The sequence below is a fragment of the Pteropus alecto genome, unplaced genomic scaffold (assembly GCF_000325575.1).
Source record: "Pteropus alecto unplaced genomic scaffold, ASM32557v1 scaffold156, whole genome shotgun sequence".
Taxonomy (NCBI): Eukaryota; Metazoa; Chordata; class Mammalia; order Chiroptera; family Pteropodidae; genus Pteropus; species Pteropus alecto.
The window spans coordinates 2,365,381-2,387,009 of NW_006437746.1; the positions used below are offsets into that span (position 1 = coordinate 2,365,381).

A 21,629-nucleotide genomic window follows, 5' to 3' on the forward strand; every position below is an offset into this window, starting at 1 on the left:
AACTGCTCTTGAAGGACAGGTGGAGTTCCCAGGCAGAGAGGAGGAGAAAGGGCTCAGGGAGTTCAGAGAGGATGAGAAGACAAGGTCAAGTGGTGGAAGAAGAACTTAGAGCCAAGTGGATGAAAAGAGGTAGAGACATGGTTCTAAGCTTGGTATTTTGTCTTAGTCTGGGAAGAGCTGATGTAAAATCTCTCAGCCTTAGTGGCCTTATGAGTGAACACTGGAAGTGTGTCGTCTGCACTGGATGATCGGAGCTACATTATTCTTGCTGTGGATCATTTTCTCATCTGTTTTTCTGTACATCATCTTTGATTAGAGACCCTGTAACTTATGGGAAACCATTTCTTGCTGGTGGGCTGGGAGAACCTGTCTAAAGAGGATTTCTGCTCTATCTCCCCTGAACGTTTATTTCTCTGCTGTCACTTCCAGAGCCTCCTGAGATTCTGCTTTGGCACCTGCAGCATTCGGTCTCTGCTCAGGTAGGCTCTTCCATGACACATCAGGCCTCATTCCCTCTCCATCCTTGCTGTGTCGTATGCCCCAGACTGCTGCTATGTGGCTACTCAGTAGTTACTTCAAAGTCGGAGGGCATTGTCTGCCTATGTGCTGTGACGTTTTTAAGTTCTGGAGTGTCTCCAGCCTCAAAGCAAGATCGGATCTGTTTGTCCTTCTAAACACGTACTCCTTCAACTGCATATTGGCCCGAAAATGTAGGTTATGAAATCAGTTCTCCAAAAGTGTGGGTTATAGGACATGTAACTGGTCAAATCATAGCCTCACTGGGCCTTGGTTCCTCAGTTGTTGACATGCAGTTATCTTTCTCAAAACCAAAAGACTGTCAGCTCCGTGAAGGCAAAGACCACTTCTTTGATTTCTACATCCCCAGTCCAGGGACTGCCTCGGGCATAGTCAGTGTGCCCAGGAAGAAACAAAACATCTGAACTTTAGTTTGTTGATTTTATTAGGCTATTAATAGAAACCATACCCATTTTAACACAGCTGGGTTGGATTTAAATTGTTTTGCAGTCAAAATTTTAGAAGTAAAAGCAGTATAGAACTACCCAACACTGACATGTAGTAGATGCTCAGGAAATGTGTTTCTGTCCTGTATTCCTGGCCTGAGTGAATGTCTCCACCTCTTACCACTCTCCACTGGTGTCATCGTAGATTTCCCTCTGCTTTGCCCGCTGTGCATTGAGTTCTCGGGTTCTACTCCCTCCATGTGTCTCCTCCATTATATCTTCATCATCGCCGCTCTCATTTTTAAATCTTAAGTCTTCATTTACCTGAACCATTTTCAGTTGTCTCCTTCTGTCTCCCAGCTCTAGCCTTGTCTTTCTAGTCTGATCTTCCCTTGGCTGCCAGAGTGGTTTGTTTAACTGCCATCTCTGATTGCTGCTGCTCCGCTCAGGACTCTTCTTTGTCAGCTCTCATTTGTTCATTTAGTAAAATGTATCTGTATATTCGAGGTTGATGCTGTACTCTGCAGGCCCTGGGATACAGAGCTGAATAAAACGGACGTGGGCCTTAAACGGACAGAATTTACTATTTAGTCTCCTGGGGGACCCAGATTATTATTCCCATGATCACACAAATAATTATATTACCACAGCCGTGATAAGGGCTGTAACGGAAAAGGACGTGGTGCCACAAGAGGGCACAGGATGCCCGTGTGCAGGGGTGTGGGGAGAAGGTGGTGGTCGGGAAGGTGACCTTTCTGCTGGGCCCTAAAGCCCGGGCAGGCTAGCCAGACCTGTGGACTGTCACCTGATTTGCACAGCATACAGGCCCTTGCTCCCTGTCTGACCTTGTCTGCTACGCTCTGCATGTGTCTCTGTCCTGGTCGCTCTAAGCTCTCTCGGGCGTCTCCTGGAAAGACTTTTTCCACCGTCACCGTTCCAGTTCTTAGATCGAACACAAAATGAATTTCTCTGAGGTGCCTCCTTCGAACTCCCCAAGGCAGATTCAGGGAAGAGACACCTCTTCTGATATGTCTGTTCCTAAGAGATTGTAAACACCTTGAGGCAGAGACCTTCCCAGTATGTCCAGTAGAGATGCTTAGGAGCAGTTTGTTTGGCCAATTAGAGGCGAGGGTACTGATCCCAGAATGAGATGGGGAGCTAAGCGCGTGGCCCTTCTCAGATAGCAGGCTCTCCCGGGAGGGAGGCCAGTTCTGAAGAGCTGTGGAAAAAATCTTTGTGTGATTTTGACCCCACTCACACCGTGCCCATAGACGCTGTCCCATTTAGCTTTCAGTAACACTCCGAGGTGGTGATTATCTTGGTTTTATAAAGACTGTGCCTGTAGACGTCTAGTAACTTGTTGGGCTCCAGATCCTGCGGTTGATGCTCTTCCCACTGCATTTTGATCATTTTTAAAGTGTACCTACACGGCAAAATGGCAAGAAAAGTGGGCCACATGGTACTCTGAAATGCCGCCTCTTAGGGTGTTGTTCCCTCCCCCTGTACACACACACCTTTTAGGCTGTTGTGTTCATATTGCACAACTAGGGGAAAATGTTTGAATAACACATCGAACGGGGGTTAATATTCAGCCGTGTTGGTTCTTCTCTATCAGAGAGGTTATGTTTTAGATGATGTAAGTATAACTTGTCTAGATAAAGTTCGTTTTATTTATTTATATTTTTTCAATTACAGTTGACATACAATATATTAGTTTCAAGTGTGCAACATAGTGATGATAGATATTTATATACCTTACAAAGTGATCACTCCGATAAGTCTAGTGCCCACCTGACACTATACATAGTTGTAGTTGTTACAACATTATTGACTATGTTCCTATGTTGTACTTTACATCCCTGTGAGATAGAGCTCATTTTAGATTTAGAACATTGTGCTAACATATTTGTGGACAGACTCTGAAGCCGGAGTATACTGTATTCATGGGTCCCTTTTTAAAATAGTTAAAATATTATACAGGCTTTTTATTTAGCAGTGGACAAAAGCAGAGCGATTGAATTTTAAAATAAAATTTAGCTTTCTGTTTTACCTCATTTTGTACAGGTTAGACAGTTCTCTCTTTATTGGCATAAGGTATTATGAGTGCTCCTGAAGACATTTGGAATGAGAATTTTCAGCCTGCAGGTTTAGGAACTGATTTTATCCTTTGCCTCTCCTATTTTATGAGTATTTGCTAATCCTCTTGTGAAGGAAAATCCTTTTTCAGAAACAAATGGAGAGAATGTAATTTGCAAAGTACATTAAAATTGCAGTTTTGGAAAGGGTGAAGTTTTTAAGCAGAAAACAACCTCCCTAAATCTTACCTGACTTACGTACTCGGTGTTGGCTGTCCTTTGCCACTGGGAAGGAATCTTGCCATCACAAAATTGTTTGCAAACTCTAAAGGTGAAGTTATTTTCAAGGTGCCATTCCATTTTTAGATGACCAGTAATTACCTCAGTCTGTCTTTTGAATGATTATTTGGCTATAACTTCCTTTCTCAATTTAAAAAGCAGTTTCTAAACATTTCGAAAAGCCTTTAATGGAATTTTTTCGTTAATAATGTTTATCAGGTGAGTCCTTGGTGGCGCTGGGAATTTCCTCCTTTTAATTAATTGCTGAGGCAGGTAACTTGCATAGCACGTCAGAATTGGAGGAACAACAGAAATGTCAAGATAGATTTCTTTTAGTGCTGTCGTTTCCCTGGGACTTAGAAGGGCAAGGTCAAAGGGAAGCATTATCGTAGAGAAAGACGCAGGGCCCTGGCCTCAGTGGACCCGGAGTCCAGTCTAGGCGGCTCCTACCTGGGTGTAGCACTGGAGCCAAGAAAGTCTTGAACCCCTTTGACCCGCTTTCTCATATGTAAAATGGGTGTGATACTTCTATTATATCGTTGGTTCTGAGGAATAAATGACATAACAGCGTAAAGAGTCTAGTACATACGTAGATGCCCAGTTATTAAATTGTTCACTCTTTTTTGAGACTGGCATTAAAACAAAACTGAAATTCTAAATCGAGCACGTGTGGTAGTAAGAGACGGTTTTAAAATTTGAAACAAGACAGTGAAAAGTCACACGTGGTTTTGCTGTAGGACTCATTTCTCTATAAACCGATGTAGGTCAGTAGTAGATTTTTAGGACAGTAGCATGGATGATAATGAGAGAGATCTGACACGTCACAACAAAACAGAACTTGATGTTCTATGGAACTTTAAAGTGAACAGTGAACTTTCTAATGGGTTCGGATTCTCCCGGGGCCTCATTCTTATGTCGCTTTCACGTTAACGATGGCGTCCTCTCCTGTCCACGCCGCATATCAGCTACGACGAGACGCCGCCTCTTTAATGACACTTTAATTGACCTTCACTATAATTCAAAGATAGCTATATGGTGAATTATTTAGTATGGCAAGTTTTCCATTAGCTTTGAGTAGGTAAGAGTTCATCGCAGTTGTCTCAATGGGGAGCCATTAGGTATTTTTCAGGATCAGCCTTCTTGACCCCACTGACCTTACCTTGCTTCTACCCCAGATCATAACTTCACCCAAACTGGTGTCCTCCTTCCCCCAGCCAGCCCGCCGGCCCGGCAGCCATGTGTGCTCTCGGATGCCTACTTCCCCCACTTTCGGGAATGGTGTTCCCCTACTTCCTGCGGGAGGTGAGCCCTGCTCTGTGGCTGCCCCCGTCCTACCTGTAGTCTCCTCTGCTCTTCCTTTGACATGCCTGGCCTAAGCTAACTGGTATAATTATTTATCATACGTAGAAAACTCATTCGTAAGATTCTAGAAAGATTCTGGAGGACAGGGACAGCATCGTGTCCTACACAACTAGAGCTCAACTATTCGCTAATGAAAATAAACTCTGTTCTGTTCTCCGTCCCTTCCTCAGCCTGAAGGAATTGTTCCCCAAGGGAAGCAAAATATTCCTTTGAATACGTCTCGTTTGTTAAGATAACGTAAATAGGCTTTAGACAACATAGGTTCAGGGAAATTGGTTTATTTCATAGATCCCAATGGAAGAGTAAATGGAATGACTAATTATGTATAAAGTTGAATTTTTAATAACCTCCACCTTTCCTAGATTTTAAAAGCAGCACGCATTCACTGCCAAAAATTTGAAAAGAACAGAAAAGCATAAAGAGAAAAAAAATTCTATAATTTTATCAATACAGACAAATTATATGCTTTAAAACAATTGAATCATGTACCATGAAATCTGGTATGTGAATTTTTTTGCTTATTGGACTCAGATGTCATGAAATTTGGTGTGTCAGTTTTTTTACTTATAGGAATCATAGGCTATGACATTTGGAATGTGAATTTTTTTACTTTGTTACGAGAATTTCCCCATGAGATTAAATAACCTCAGAACACAGCAGCATACTGTGATTTAACCATTTCCGTATTTGTAGACCTTTTATGTTTTTTCTGATTTTTCTTTGCGTATATAAATATCACTGAACATTGTTATATATAAATCTTTGTCCATGTCTTTATTTCATCAAGACATAAATCTGGTAGTAAGATTATTAAATCAAGGGTATTAATTATTTTAAGGCTCCTGATACATACATTGCCAGATCGCTTTTCAGAAAGGTCATTTGTAGTCCCAGAAGGGTTAAAAGAATCCCCAAATGATTCTGTCTTTTCAGGCAAAGTCGGTGAAATGTTGGGTGCCAGTATTTTTGTGTATGGATTAGTTTATTTTTTATGTTCCAGCGTTCCTTTTGGACCATATTTTAATGACCACCTTTGTCACAGAATCAGGAGGGGCGAAAAGATGATAGGGGGTCAAAAGGAGTTGTGACAGTTTGAGAAAAGCTTTGGAAGAGAGGTGTAGATTATTTTCTAATTCTCCATAACTTCCAATTTATATTCTGTTTTCCTGGCAAAGAAGTAATTGTGGGTTGACTTTATTTATTTTGGAGTAATTTCTACACACCGGCTATTACTGAAGTCAGTATTTGTTTTGTGAGCACTTTATACTAGGGCTGTCACCATACTAATAATTTTGAAGGCTCACTTACCCTTAGGTAGACATAGTGACATGCTTAGCATTTTTCATCACTTTAACGAGAGGCAGTTCTGTTCAGGAATTTGAACTTCTTATCTGTGCTGTTGGTCCAGGTTTTGTGGCTTGGATGTTAATAACCCCTTTCTCTCTACAAATATTAAGTACTATTCTACGTCAGTTAATAAATCGCTTGACTCCTGAATACATTCAAATTCCATGGTGTATCCGGGACTATAATCTGTTTTACTTAAAGGAAATTAAGATTACTTAAACCAGCACTTCAAAGGCTCGATCTGTATCGGCAACCTAATCGCTGCCTCGAGGGGCTGGAGCAGGCTTGTCAGCCCGGCTTTCCTGGTCACCTCAACGGCCCTGAGTCCATTAACATCGACGATGTGGAAGAAAACTTTCAGAACGTACTTTATTAGGCAGTTAGTTGCTTTTCATTGGAAAATAGCCCCTTCGTCATTTGGAGGTACCATTTTGGCTATTAGGATCTTCCTTGTAAGAAATAGTTGACTTTGACCTTTTAATTTGTAGTTCCCATCTAAATTCCATCCAGTGACTGCAGACTGACACTACAAGGTGACCACATAGCAGTAGTCAACCAGTTCAGTGAAAAACGGGCCGTCCGTGACCTAGACCTGTTTCCTATTTGTGGTTTTTTTCATCTTTGATTTATAGCTTACATTGATAACTGTCAGGTGGAGGAGTGCTATTCTAGAAATATGGACTGTTGTTTACTTTGGGTAAAGGGAAGAGCAGCGGTGACCGCATGGTAAGGTGGTTTTTTGTTGTTGGTTTTTTTTTTTGGAGATTATTGATTTTCCTGGAGGATTTAGTCTACTGTCTTCTTTTCAGCTTATGCCATTTTCGTTATAGATATCTTTGAAATTTCAGCAGTAAGGTCAGGTTGGTAATACTCATTGAGAGAACGTTAGTTCCTCCATTTAAGTTGGCTTTTCTATAAACATACAGTTTAATTTGATATTTCCCATGAGTAAGAATTACAGTTTTCATTCTTTGATATTTGTAGAAGATACAGGATAATTTCCATGTGTAAGAAGCTTAAATATAGTTTCAGTGTGGCTTTGCAAAAGCTCATCTTTTAGTTGTTTGTATGAGAGGGCCTGGATTTTTTTTTTTTTTTTAAAGTATGTAATTTGGGAGGTTTGGGCACATTTGAATATTGGAGGGCGGATTTTGTGGGGACGATTATAATTTCCCACACAAAACGTGGGGCGGCCGCAGAAGTGGCCTGATTTTCGCACACGCCCTTTTTCGTTCAACCTTCTTCTTCCCCGGGCGGTGGCTCGGTGCCTAACGGTCCAGGCAGAGCCGGCTTCGCTCAGTGTGCCGTTTTTTTTTTTGTTTTTTTTTTTGTGAGTTTTTTTGTCCTCCCCTCTCCCGGGGCAGGTGTGAGTGGGAGACGTTCATCTGATGCACGGACCACACCGCAGTGGCGGCGATGTCAGTGCAAAGTTAAAAGTGAATTTTGACAAGAAGAACAGGGCGAATTCTAGAACGACAGTAGGTTTAACAGAGGCTGGTTCTACAACTGTTTTCAGCAGCTTGCAAAATGTGTGTGGAGCCGCCCACGCTTCCTTCCTCTTCCCCAGCCACACCCGCCCGGTGCTTCTGCTCGCTCAGCTGGGAGCACATCAGGCTGTTCTTGCCACACACACTGGCGCTTGTTTCTCACACATGAGTTTCCATATTATAAACGCTCTTGACGACTTGGTCTGCTTCGCTTGGGCCCATTCTAGTTCCATGCATGTGTGAGTACGCCGAATAAGACAGCTTTACCGTGGCCTGATTTAGTGGTTTTCCTGCTTTAAAAGATGTCGTCTTAGCTACGTGGTCATTAAAAATATTGATTTAGAACAACCAAGTGCGTGGAAGACGTTCATCATATAGAGGAAAAAGTAGTTCTCATACTTCGTATACGCTGTCTTAGTTTGGTAAAGAAGCATAGGTATAAAGGATGTATACTCCGGCCTGAAGAGAGGTCATCCTAGATGAGATTACAGCTGGGGTTTTGTGTTTTTTTTTTTTTTTACCTCTTTTGTACTTTTCTGCATTTTCCAAATTTTCTAGAATGAACTTTCTGTTTTGTGAGGAGAAATACTTAAAAACGGATACAGCCTCCTCCCCCTCCATGTGTTCATGTATGTGTGCGTGCGTGCGTGTGTGCGTGTGTGTGTGTGTGTGTGCGTATTCTATTTTATTTAAAAATTTTGTATCTGGGCATATATTATACATAGAAAATAATGGAAGGCCTCGTACCAAAATGTTAACGGAGGTTATCACAGAGGATAGAGTAATGGATGATTTTTTTTTAAATTCCCCTCATTTTGCCAATCTATATGTTTTAATTGCATTTTCCCCTGCATTGCACAGATATTTCTTTCATAATTGAAACAAAAATGCTGAAAGGAAAGTGACAGGAAAGTGAAAAAGCAGCATGCAGGATAAGACGTTGTATGCAGAATAATCACACCTTCGCAAAACAACGTAAGGAAGAAGCTGCGTATGACTATTTGCAGAAAGGCCACCAAAATATGAATAGTGCTGATTTCAGTGGAAGGACTGCGGATGCCTCTTTATTCTTTCTATTTTTTATTTTGTGTTTTTGAGATTTTTCTATAAGAATATATTTGATGGGAAAAATGTGAAAGAATATTTAGTCCTTTTTTAGAAGGATAGATTTGATAGAAAGTTATCTTAGTATCATTTCAAAAGCAAGTAGATTTTGTGTGATGGTTTATTGAAGAAGCGTCGGATTTTGATGCTCAACCAGAGACATTATTTCCTTTATCACTCTTATAAGCACCCATTTTAAATTTAATACATTTTAGGAAAATGAACAGCAGAATTTTGATGAAAGCCAGAGAGAAGAAATAGCTCAGTAAATTCATTCTCTTGAAGTAGAGTGGAAAACAAAGAATTTCTCCTTGGGAGAATACCATCAGTAGAACAGTGATCATGGCGGTGGTAGCTGGCATTTAATGAATCTGTGCCAGGTTTTATGCTAAACACGTTACCTGTATTCATTCCTTTATTCCTCATCGGAACCTGTGAGGTCCACTCTTACTGCTCACAGTTTCTAATGAGGAAACGCACTGTATGGAGAGATCAGGTTTTGCTCAGTTCCGTAGCTATGGATTGGTGAGCTGAGATTCAGATCTAGTCTTTGGCCTCCCATGTGCCAACCATACTGGACCACCACAGCGCCGTGCCCTAGAGACTGTAGATGAAACTGTTGAAAGAGAGAAGCAGACACAGGTGAAGGGGAGAACTACTGTTTCTCGCTTGGAGCTGAAGGACCAGGCAGGCATCCCAGGGTTCCCCTGTCACTGGGTTTTGTTGTGCCCATGCTTCTGCCGGCCCCTTTTCGTGCTGCAGAACTGTCTCCGTCTCTCTTCATCCTCATTCCCAGAAGTAAATTTGTTTTCACATCTAGCTGCTTCTTTCACCTTTCCTGCCTACTCTCCCTGACCTGTTTGCTCTCCTTTTCCCCCAAGCTCGTGAACTTGAGCTTAATGATTACCTGGACTCTGACCTTTAGTGCATTGTGTGAATCGCCTTTGGCCTGGTAAGAATTTTTAGGCCTCTTAGTTATTTGTGAGCTATTTCAGTGTCGGAAGGGCTCGCAAGACTGCCTCACCTGTGCCCAGAACTTAGATATCGGTGATCTGCTCACGTTCTCTTTGTTCATAGTTTGCTCATTACTCTCAGATGGAAAGTCTCTAAGGCAAAGGTGTTTTCGTGTTCCCTGGTGGTGGCATCATCATTGATTTTTGCTGGCCTGCTAGAGGGCAGTGTGTTGGAAAGGTTGCTGTCCTCTGCTGTTGGAGGGAGTTTCATGAGCCCGGAGGGACTCCTGCAGGCAGGTTGGGCTTCGAAGCCAGAAGGAGCAGATTGGAGCTGCAGACCGCTCCCCGGTAACCTGAGTCTCATCGTGCCTGCCTTGCTTGCAGGCTCTTAGTGAGGAGTCTGTGAAATGTGGATTTGGTGCCTGTTACCCAGGAGGCATTTAGAAAATGATGAATTTACTATTGTTCATTATCACCGTTTCCTCCTCCTCCCAGTGGAATAATCTTTCTGACCTGTCTGCCTGGGACAATCTCTCTGTATCTGTTCACAGTGAAATTCTTATTTAGTAAATATTGAATGGGTTGTAATTCATAGAGGGAAGAAAGATAATGGGAGACTGGGTCACTGAAGACAAATATGCCATTTTTATTTGTCTGGATTCAGTCGTAGGGAATATATTTTGATGTTAAGCAAAGTTAAAACAAATAGAACTAAACTAAAATCTTTTTCTTTATTTTTTTTTAGGAGAAAGATTCAACTAACAAAATACAATAATAACAAGGATTATTCAGTATGCAGTTTGCAGGGTACGTCTTGGAGCCCGTACAAAGTCACCTTTATTTTATATAAGCCACATCTTAACATTTGGCGTCCATGGTCACAGTGATTTTCAGGCTCTGCATGATCCTCAAAGACCAGAAAATGATTTAATTATTTCCTATGCTAACTCGAAATACACTTGATAATAAGATTAGACAATGGACTAGTATTTAAAAAGATGTTCAATAATAAGGCTATTTTTCTTTCCAACCTCCAGTTAATCATAATGTCCTGTTTTTAGGTATATGGTTGTAGTTTCATAGACACTGAAAAAGGAGTACGTGTACAAAAAAAGTACACTCTTCGATAGTGAGCGCGGTCAGTCATTTCACTGCAGGGTATTCCATCGTTTTGAAGAGACCCTGGAAGATTCTTTCCCATGAACTTGCTAGTAGATTACAAATTGATCCATAGCGCCCTTTTGCTGGTACAGTTCTGGGAAGAGAAACGTCAGAGTGTTAGTTGTGATTAGGTGTCTGAGACCCTGAAAAAGATTTTTTTTTCCTCATCTGTATATTCATTTATTCATTATTTGTGTAATAAAACAAAATTTAAAAAATGAATTAAATTAAAATTTAATTTAAACAAATCTGATTTATACGCCACTTTCCAGGAATACATCTAAAGTGATAGATGAAAAAAATAAATATATAACTTGGGGGCAACCTGAAGAACTTTGTTTTGAAACCTAAAGTTGCATTTGTAAGCTTATACAATGGAAACATGGACTTGGGTGGAATTTTAAGAATAAGTACTGCCTTTATAATTAATCGAAGTTAAAGATTTAAAGATAGCTTTCTGCCCCTTGGATTTAGCTTGGAGTTTCTATATATGAAAATTAATATGCCTGACTTAAACTTTCTTTTAGGCAACCACTGTCAGAGAAAGCAAGATCTTTCCACTTGGATTTTCCTGTAAATCTTATCATTAAAATTATTAGCTCAGATGCCAAGGATAATACACAGTATAGAAGAAATTTGGGGTTTTTTTCCCCAACTCTTGTTCATAGTACTGGTTTTATTTTAAAAATCTTCATAGAAACAATTTAGTTTCGGTTTCTGAAATTAATTTGCAGGAACAAACTAATTTGTAGCATAGTGTGGCATAGTGGTTAAGAGTGGAGATTTTGGCGACAGAGGGCCCTAAGTTAGAATCCCGGTTCTTTACACACTGGCTCTGTAGCCTAGGCCATCTTACTACTTCTGTGCCTCCAAATGGGGCTAATTATCCTTATCTCAGAGGGCAATTATAGGGATTAAATGAGGATGAAGTAAAGCTTTTGGCATGTGACTGACATATTGTACCAATTCAGTGAAGGGTGGTTGATATTTATTATTACAGTAATTACTAAAACATAAGAAACATTAGTATACATATTAACATTGGCTTTTCAAGCTTATATATATATATATATATATATATGTATGTATTTATTTTTTTTTTGGAGGGAGTCCCAGATATGTGATTCACATCATTTCAATTTGCATATGAGAATGACTTTATGCCTCTTTTATAGTTGATATTTTAACTCTTAAGATATTATTATCCTAAATGTAACTATTTTGGAAATAGTCAAATGTTTAGAAAGGGTATGGACTTTGAAATAAGAATTCTGTTTAAAACTTAGCTTCAGCACTTACTGTCACATATATACCAAGAACATTATAGAATCTAGAACAAAATGTTCCTTGGCTGTAAAAATGGGGCTAATACTGACCTCTTAGCATTGTCAAGATCCAGTGACACCAGTTTGATTCATTTTGCACGAATTATTTACAGTAGGTTTTCAATAGATGTTAGCTTTTCTTCTGTTTTTTTTTAAGCAACTACGAGATTTAAAGGCATTTCACGTTAGTGATTTTTTTTAAACTACTTTATTTTATGTACAATTTAGTTCATTGAGATTTTGTCATCTAAGTGCAGTAAATAATATAAGTACATTTCTTAATAAAAAAAAATAACTGAAAATGTGAAACTCTACTGGGAGCTTTAGAAAAGACTACCAAATGCTTGGCCGTGCACTAATAGGAAAGAGCTAGTCCTGGGAGGTTGCCGTAGTCCTCATTGGATTTTTTTGTTTAATTCTGTTAAATTTTGGTTCGAGAAAATAATAGTGGGTGTTCAGTCTGTGAAATTTAAAGTGATGTCTTAATTTGTATAATTTTATACATTTTTTTTTTTCGAGTCAGGGTCATTTATAAGAACCTATTTCTATATTTAATGTTTGCATAGTTTGAGAATTTGAAATGCCCTATGAGATATGGTCTTTAAAACCAGATGGTCTTAAAGACTTCAGTGATTTAAGAATGCATGCTGTTTATTCTTGAAATATAAGCAGATCATGGTGGGTTCTGTTTGAGAGTTGAAAAACCGTAATAAAGGTAAACATAACTGATAAGTACAAAGAGTGAGTACCAGGCAGCAAATATTTATTAAGTACCTGATGCGTGCCAGATACAGTTCTAGGCACTCGTGACAAAAGAGCAAACAATTGTCTTGTAAACATTTTGGGAAAAAGTTGCATTTCAAAATTTAACAAAATTTTGATTATCTGTTATATGTAGAACATTGTTCTAGATGTTAGGGGAGGGTAGAAGAAAAAAATAGAACCGTAGAGTTCTCAAGCACCTTGCAGACTCAGAATGGAGATGGTGTATATAAAAACCTATAGGATAAGACCACCCGAGACAGAGGTGGCTCAAGGTGATGCGGAGAGGGCAGGTAATTCCAGCTGGGAGAGTAAGCAAAGGCTTCACCAAAGGAATTTTTTTTTTTTTTTTTTGTACTACAGGAAATAGCGCTAGTCTTTTAATAACAGAAAAAGTTGTTGAGTTTCTGTCCAGGTGTTTATTTTATTCTTTGTGTTTTCCCCTTCTTGTCACTTTTTGCCTTTTTTAAAGACACTAATTGAAATTACTTTTGGAACTTTTTTTTTTTTTTAAACATAGCTTATCACACTTGCCAGTTTTCTTATTTTTGACATTACCAAAAAAATGTTGTAACAAACTAATCGTTTTGCAGTTTGCAAATTTTAATGTGGTATTTAATTCTCAACCTTTATCATGTAAACCTTAAATATATAAATACGTTGTTATAAATGGCCCTCATGTTTCAATTTATTTCAAGCTTCTCTTTATTAAGTTATAAAAGAAAAGTTATAGAAACTTTGTTTCTCTTGTTTTGTAGATGTCCATGGCAACATTGAAAATGAATTCCTTATTTTCACCAGATACTCTTATATGAGAACATCCATTTCAAACAGTGTAAATATTTTCTCTTCTGTTGGACCAGCATGGCAGGATTCAAGCGAGGGTATGATGGAAAGATTGCTGGATTATACGATCTGGATAAAACCTTGGGTCGAGGTCACTTTGCAGTGGTTAAACTCGCCAGGCATGTCTTTACAGGTGAAAAAGTGGCAGTCAAAGTTATTGACAAGACAAAATTGGACACACTAGCCACTGGTCATCTTTTCCAAGAAGTGAGGTGCATGAAACTAGTGCAGCACCCCAACATCGTTCGCCTCTATGAAGTCATCGACACGCAGACCAAACTATACCTTATCCTAGAACTTGGGGATGGAGGAGATATGTTCGATTACATCATGAAACACGAGGAGGGTCTTAATGAAGACTTAGCCAAGAAGTACTTTGCTCAGATAGTCCATGCTATATCTTATTGCCATAAACTCCATGTGGTTCACAGAGACCTAAAACCAGAGAACGTGGTCTTCTTTGAAAAACAAGGTCTTGTGAAGTTGACAGACTTTGGTTTCAGCAACAAATTTCAACCAGGGAAGAAGCTCACTACAAGCTGTGGATCTCTTGCGTATTCTGCTCCAGAAATTCTGCTTGGTGATGAGTATGATGCACCCGCAGTAGGTAGGTACCCTTCCAGTATCTGCCCACTTGAATTCCACTGGTTAGAGTGTAATTGGTCAAATCGGTGGTGGTTTATCTAAAAATAATTTCTAAGAGGACATCTATGAGATATGTCTTATTTAACAGACTGGGTTTTATGGTTGCCATCTATCCCTGAAGCTGGCAATTAGTTTATTTTACCCTTTAAATGGCAGATGTTTAAAATATATTTGTTTAGTACAAGGGAAAATGAGTAAGTTATCATCTAAGGTAAACTCTCATCTGTTTATTGTAATTTTTTTAAGGTCTGAATACTTTTCCTATCTTAGATTCTTCAGTCATCTTCTACCTGTGAATACCTTTTAATAGTCATTGAGACTCATATTGGGAAGGTATTGTGAACATTACAGTGCAGCGTGAAGAATGTGGGCGTTGGAACCATTTATTGTGACCTTGAGCAGTGTACTTGACCTCTCTGTATCATTTCTTCATAAAATAGAATCAGATCACATATAGGTACTGTATTATTGTATTCCCATATTATCTTACTCTTCACAGCAACCTGTGTGGTTATTATTGTCCATCTCATGTATAGGATAGGAAATTGACATACAGATGCCTACTACGTGGTGGGCTCCTGAAGGGCGGTGGCTCTGGGCATTCCCAGCTGCCCTTGCCCTTCCCTCCAGCATGTTTTTGTGCTCTCACTCACTCACGAGTTATTTACTTGCGGTGGAAGTGTTAACTGCTTTTTAGCTTGTGCCAGCTTTGTCCCCCTTGGCATCACATCTGTTTTGAAGGCCGTGTAGGAATTTATTTTTAATTTTTAAGGATTTGTTAATCTGACGGTATGGTGAGCTTTAAAAATTTTTAGTTTACTCTTGGAAAAATATGCCCCAATATTACATGTATACGAGGTGAGACTTCATAGATATGAGTCTTCCATTTGCATTCTGATCATTTGCAAGTTATAGAAGATTTAAAGACACACGGGGACGAGCACGTTGAAGAGTCGTGATCTGATGCTGAATACTCTGTACACCAAGGCAGTGCTTTTCAGTGTTAGGCCGTATGCTCTGGAAAAGAAAGGGCGAACGAATGGGTTTGCCTGCTGCAGATAAGCACGCTCCACTGAGTCTTTCATGAGAACATTTAGCCAGAGACTCTTGATTAGTGGAGCAGCTCTAATCAGAAAACGAAGCCAGGAATGTCCAGAAGGGGAAACTTACGTGTCTCAACATGAAAAAAAAGGCGTTCAGCTTCACTGTTAGGGCAGGGCAAATTAAACCACATTACGACACCATTTCTTACTTTCCACTTGGGAAAAGCTGACGTCAGACAAAACCAAGAGTAGATAAGACTATAGGACATTAGGAACTCGCGTTGTATGCACAGGACAATTTGTCAGTATCTCATAGGGTTAAAGATGGACACAGCCTGAGACCCAGCGGTTCTGCTCCTAGGTACACGCCCTAGACAAGCTCTCACTCAGGTGCACAAGGGGTTTTCAAAGAATGTTCCTGACAGCATTATGGAATATTCATCAGCAGGGCAATAAGCCATTCAATATTCATGTGATGGAACTCTATGTGCTGGTGAAAATTAATGAGCTACATATGTCAGCATGGCTGGAGTTCACAAGTGGAACATTTAAGAGAAAAGAAAATTGGCGAAGAGTACATATAGTGTTATAACATTTATATAAAAGCTTAAAACTTGCAGAGCAGTATTACACGTTGTTTAGGGATGCGTGCACACGAAGAGAAGTATGGAGAATGCATGAGATCAAGATGATTCCTGAGGGGCAGGCGAAGGTAGAGGTTTTAGCTATGTTGGTGATGTTTCTTTCCTAAGTAGATACATAGGTGTTCATGGTAATGTTCTTTTGTCTCTCTTATACTTTAAATATTACATAATAAAACTTAAGTTTTTTAAAAGGAAAAGAAATTGCCTGGAAGAATAATCAGCAGTCTGATAAATGGTTACCTTGTGTCGATGAAGTAGGGTTGGGTAGAGTTCATAGGTAACTTCTTTGTTTATTTCAATTCATTTTGTGTAATCGTGTGATTGAAATAAATACAGAATTGCATTAAAAATCAGACGGACAGTTATTCTCTTAATAAAATGTTAGTTTATTGTGCCAAAATCAGTCAGTGAATTTTTACAGGTACTTAGTGAAAATAGTGGAGACAAAGATTAAAATGCAATTTTATTAAATTACCAGATGTTAGAACTTTGGTTCCGTTTTACAACTAAGTGTTTTAGAGTATTTGGGTCCTCCATACTGAGACTTAGCTGAGGAATAGTTTTATTATTATTTTCAAAGAACCAGATTTTTGGTTTTACTGATCAGCTGGACTTTTTGTTTTCTATATCATTACCTTTTCTTTCATTTTAATTCTTTCTAGGATCTTTGAGGGGTTTTTTTTGTTTGTTTTCTTCCTTTTTTAATTGAGTTTCTTGTTTAACCCACAAGTTTTTTGGTTTCTTAACACTCAAAGTGGGCAGATCTAGTTTCCCTTTTAGCTGTTTGGTTTTTGACTTCTAATTTTAGTACGCTGCCGTCAATAAATGTGCCCGATTGGTTTCTGCTTTGGAGAGTATTTTTAGGTTTTCTATGTGGCTTGATAAATAATAATTTTTTGGTGACTCTTCCCTGTGTGATTGAAATGTTTATATTTTTGGTATAGTTTTTATACAGGATTAAGGTGGTTAATTTTGTAATTTTTTCCTTTGTGTGTCATGTTTTTATTTTGATGTTATTTTCTAAATTAGGCTATTCTCTTACTCTAATCTGTGATTTTTGTATTATCAATTTTTGTTTTATACATATTATTTTCAAGCTTTATTAAATATATAGAAGTTTGTAATCTATTTTACATGATGGGCTAGATACCTTTTATCTATGTGAAACTACTTATTTTATGCTTATTGCCTTGGATTCTAATTTGTCAGTTGATTTTAGGTTTATGTTTTTAAAACAATATGTAGGTGTACTTTGTGTCTAATCCATGAGTCAGTCTTTTACTAGGTGAATTTAATCTATTCATATTTATTACTGGAATGTTTAGGCTTACTTGTGCTAACACATTTTATGCTTTTCATTTGCTTGGTTATTTTTTTATTATCTCATATTTTGTTGGGTTATGAAAGTTTTCTGTGCTTCTCCTCCAGTGGTTTGCATGATGTGGTTTTTCTTTGTGTAAATGTCTACCCTTGATGTCCAGAGTTAATCAATGTCCATGTTATTCCCTGTACCCTACAAACAAACACCGTAGTTTGTTTTCACTTCTCTTTTAGTAACAGATTTTTATTGGCTTTTATTTATTTATAATACAGACTTACCTAGACTTAATTTTACAAATGTCTTGGTCTACCATTCAATCTTGACCTTCCTGTCTGTGGTTTTGTTTTTTACGTAATCCTTTGGAGAGGATTTGTGAAAAATTCCCCGAGTCCTTATAGTTGAATGGTAATTTGGCTGGGTATAGAAATACATGTTCAAAATCATCTTTCTTCTAACTTTGAAGATATTTTCTCATTTTTTTGCCTCTAAAGTTGCCAGTGCGAATGTTGACGTGAGACTAATTTTATTTTCATTGTAGGATTACATTTCATGCATTGATGCTGTGAAGCATAGTGTAAATACTTCTGTGAGTGCTCCATTAAGTGGTCGTTCTTGGGTATTGGTTCTTTTGTTCGATGACCTGGTTTGTCTCTCAGGGTGTGCTCATTTTTCCTAAGTGCTTGGGGATTGTTAGTTATGTGTTTATCTCTGTTTCTGAGAGTCCCTCGTAACTGTCTGTGAATATGATGTCTGAGTATTGTAGTCTGCTTACCGTGGATGTGGGAGAGGATCCAGGTGTGGCTAAGTGGGATGTCCTGGAATCTGGTCTTACAGTATGACAGGCTGTCAGTTCACCTCTACCTCTAACGCCCACAGTCACTCCTTTCTCCTGGAATAAGTGTCTGCTTGTTCGTGCGTGGTGAGTTAACAGGGTGAGCAGAATTCATCCCTCTATTGGTTGTCTTGATGTAGTTCCTTCCTGTTTCTGGTCTGTGTCTTCTAGCAGGAAGTACCCCAGAACTTCCTACCGGGAAGTTTCTTATAAACCTAAATACGTCCTGCCATACACTCCTGGCTGTTTCTCCCAGAGAAATGAGTGCCTGCAGTCACATAAAAACCTGTACGTGGATGTTCATAGCAGCTTTATTTGTAACATCCGAAAACTGGAAAAAACCCAGATGTCCTTCAACAGGTGAATGGTGAAACCGTGGTTCATCCTTGTAGCAGTGAAAAGGAACAAACTGTTGATGCAGCAATTGGGATAGATTTCAAGGGGATTATGCTGAGTGAAAAAAATCCGATCTCAAAAGTTTATGTATTGTATGATTCCATTCCTATAACTCTCTTGGACTAACAGAATTATAAAGATGAAGAACAGATTGGTGGCTGCCAGAGGTTAGAGGTGGTGGCGAGTGGTGTAGCGTGTAGGAGCCCTGTGGTGACAGACACTTCCGCATTTGGTGGCAGTTCCGTGAATCTACACGTGTGAGAAAACTGCATGGGAACTCCATGGACACACACACGAGCACGTGTGAAACGGCGGAATCCGAATAAGTTATGTGGACAGGACCAGTGTCTGTGGCCTGGTTTCGTTATGGTGCTATGTTAGGCAAGATGTTGCTGCTGAGGAAAACTGGGTGAAGGGTACATGGAATCTCCCTGGTTTTGTTTTTTTGGGTTTTTTGCTTGTTTGTTTGTTTGTTTGTTTTTGCAACTCCTGTGACTCTATGATTATTTCAAAATTAAAAATTGAAAAATAATATATATTATTCATTGCCTGAAAGACAAGTATTTCAATGTATATGTTCCTGAGATGTGTAGGGGTTGTTTTTACTTTATTTTTAATAATAATTACTGTCTGGGAATGAAAGTCACTGTGATAGAAATACATCACATTTTTGCAGTGTTCAATTGCGTGCTAAGAAATGTCAGTCTTATACTATATTTTTAAAAATAAAAATAATTTTAAAACCAGGTAATCAGCCAAAAATTGTCCTGTATCCTCTGAGGTAAAAGCATTTAGCTTTCATCATGTTAAAAGTATGTATTTGTATTTATTTAGAGCAATAATTCTTAACTTTTATTGGTTCAGTGATGCCTTAAGATCTGATGAAGGCTATGGCACATCTTAAAATTGTATTCTTAAGCATCTTTAATTATTCCTTTCTTTGACCTAACTTATTGCATTTGAAAAACATCTCAAAATCCAGTGTGAATTTAAAAATGACCATCTGGTCTATCTGAAAAGAATGGCCTTGTCTTGTGAAAAAGTAGATTCGTAAAACGTAAGTTGAGACATCCTTGACTATTGATTTATATGCAATTTATGTTTTGTATAATATGTGAGTTTTTGGAAATCTGGCATGTTCAAGCCAAGACCCGTGGTTAACCGAGAGGCTGCATTCAGTGTGCTTCAAAGCAGACAGTTGTTCCTTGCTCTGCTCTGGTCCCGTGGTAGAATATCTCAGCCTACTCCCTCCTAAAAAAGAGTCTCCTAGAGAACTTAGCAGATGGGTGGCCCCTAAAAGAACTGATTGCTGTATTATGTGTCTAATATTTTCAAATATTTACGTATTAAAGTATTTTTTAAAAATTTGAAAGGATTACTTCTTTCTGTCCAGATAGTACAACCTAAGCCATAATACCTTTGGGGTAGAACTTTCACCTTTGAGATCGAAATAGTCCAAAAGCACATCCACAGATTGGAAGTTTTCTCTTTGGTTTATAGAAGTCTGCTGTGAGAATTTATGGCATGAATCGATAACCCCTTGCTTTTATTTCGATTCATTCCAGAAAAGCTGTGAACGTACTTGCTTTCACAGTGCTTCCCACGCTGCACCAGCTCTGCGTGCCCGCGTTCACTTCCCGTCTCAGAGTTGCTGTGTGTTGGAGACGGTTGTCTCAGCAACGCCTCCCTGTTCCTTGACTTGACTTTCTCTTCCCAGAGTCAGAACCCGGTTAAATTTTACGTTACTAAGGGTTCTAGATTAGAAGACCTTCGGCTTGTGTCACAGTTTTAGGCCCGAGTGTGGACTTTGGGATTATATATTTTTAAGGGATAAAGATTCGTGCCTCTCCTCAGCATAGGGAAGGAAGTTCGGTCTGCTTTGAAGTAGTCCCTTGTTTGTTTTATTTTAAAAGGTAAACGTACAACCTGCCTGCATGGTGTGTGCCCAGCAGAAACTGCATTGCAACCTGGGGTCCAGGCATGGTCACACATGTAGCTTTCAGTTGTCGAGAACTGAAAAAGATATCCGTAGAAATGTGGCACACACCCTCCAAATCCAGCCACCAAGTGCAAGGTCACATACTCCGTAAGGATACAAACTATAACCTCATCATTTTGTCGCATAAAACCAAAAGAAAAAATGAAAATCCTCCCCTAAACTTTCTGAAGTTTCACATACCTATTAGAAATGACAGTTATTTCAGAAATCACAATGAATCGATCTGGCACAAACCAATTGTAGATAAAAGCACTCTATTCAGTATTGGTTGTGTATTCACAATGTATTGGCTTATCATGTGAATGTCGCGTAATTAAGTATTTGAGAAGCAGGTAGCAGAGCTTCTATGCCTTGAGTAAAATCTTTTGGGTTTTATAAATAAGCTACTATTGAGTTTAATACTTGCAGTAAAGATTCTTGAGCATGAGATGTTATGGGTGGTATATTCTATAGGCACCGTAAAAATGGTTTTTTCAGGCTAACTCAATCATTGACTTTTCAGTGAGAGGCTTGAAAAATATGATAGAAATGCTTTATGTGTTTTTAATGTTTTCCCTACTGTATTTTTAGCTCTGATGTTTCTTGTTCTCACCGTGTTATAAGGCTCAGATCAAATGAGATGTATGCTGACACTATTCTGAGAAGCATAATTTACTCTACTGTTGCCGTGGCATGCTAAGATTTAAACTGATGGTTCTCAACTTACCGCCCATCAGTTTCACCGAGAGGAGATTTAAACCAACCAGCCACCCAGCCTTGCCTGGGCCCCACCCCTAGGACCCTGCTTTAGATTGTCTTGGGTGAGGCCAACACGCATAGCTTTCTTGGGATTCTGATGTGTATCTATCCAGCCTTGCCGACTGCCGATTTAATAAACCCATAGAATCAAATGTTTTTAATTATTAACGGAAAATAGATTCCCTGTTTTAATTCTAATGTTCTTTAAAGAATAAGTGTTAGGGGAAATTTTTTTAACCTTTTTAGGTTCAAAAAGTGAATAAGAGTGTGTATTTCTTCTTTTTTGCTGTTGAGAGTTGAGGTAAGAGCCCCCTCCCCCCCCCCCGCCCTCCATTTTTTTTATCACAT

The 21,629-nt window shown here is 38.9% G+C and overlaps 1 protein-coding gene across 1 annotated transcript in view; it reads left to right on the forward strand.

Moving 5' to 3' along the window:
* Positions 1-409: 409 nt before the first annotated feature.
* SNRK (SNF related kinase) overlaps positions 410-21,629 on the forward strand; it is a 46,504-nt gene continuing 25,284 nt past the window's right edge. Inside the window, 3 exon segments of the mRNA XM_025048940.1 lie at positions 410-479; positions 10,315-10,376; positions 13,576-14,270. Coding sequence (XP_024904708.1) covers positions 13,682-14,270 — 589 coding nt within the window. The 5' untranslated portion in view covers positions 410-479; positions 10,315-10,376; positions 13,576-13,681.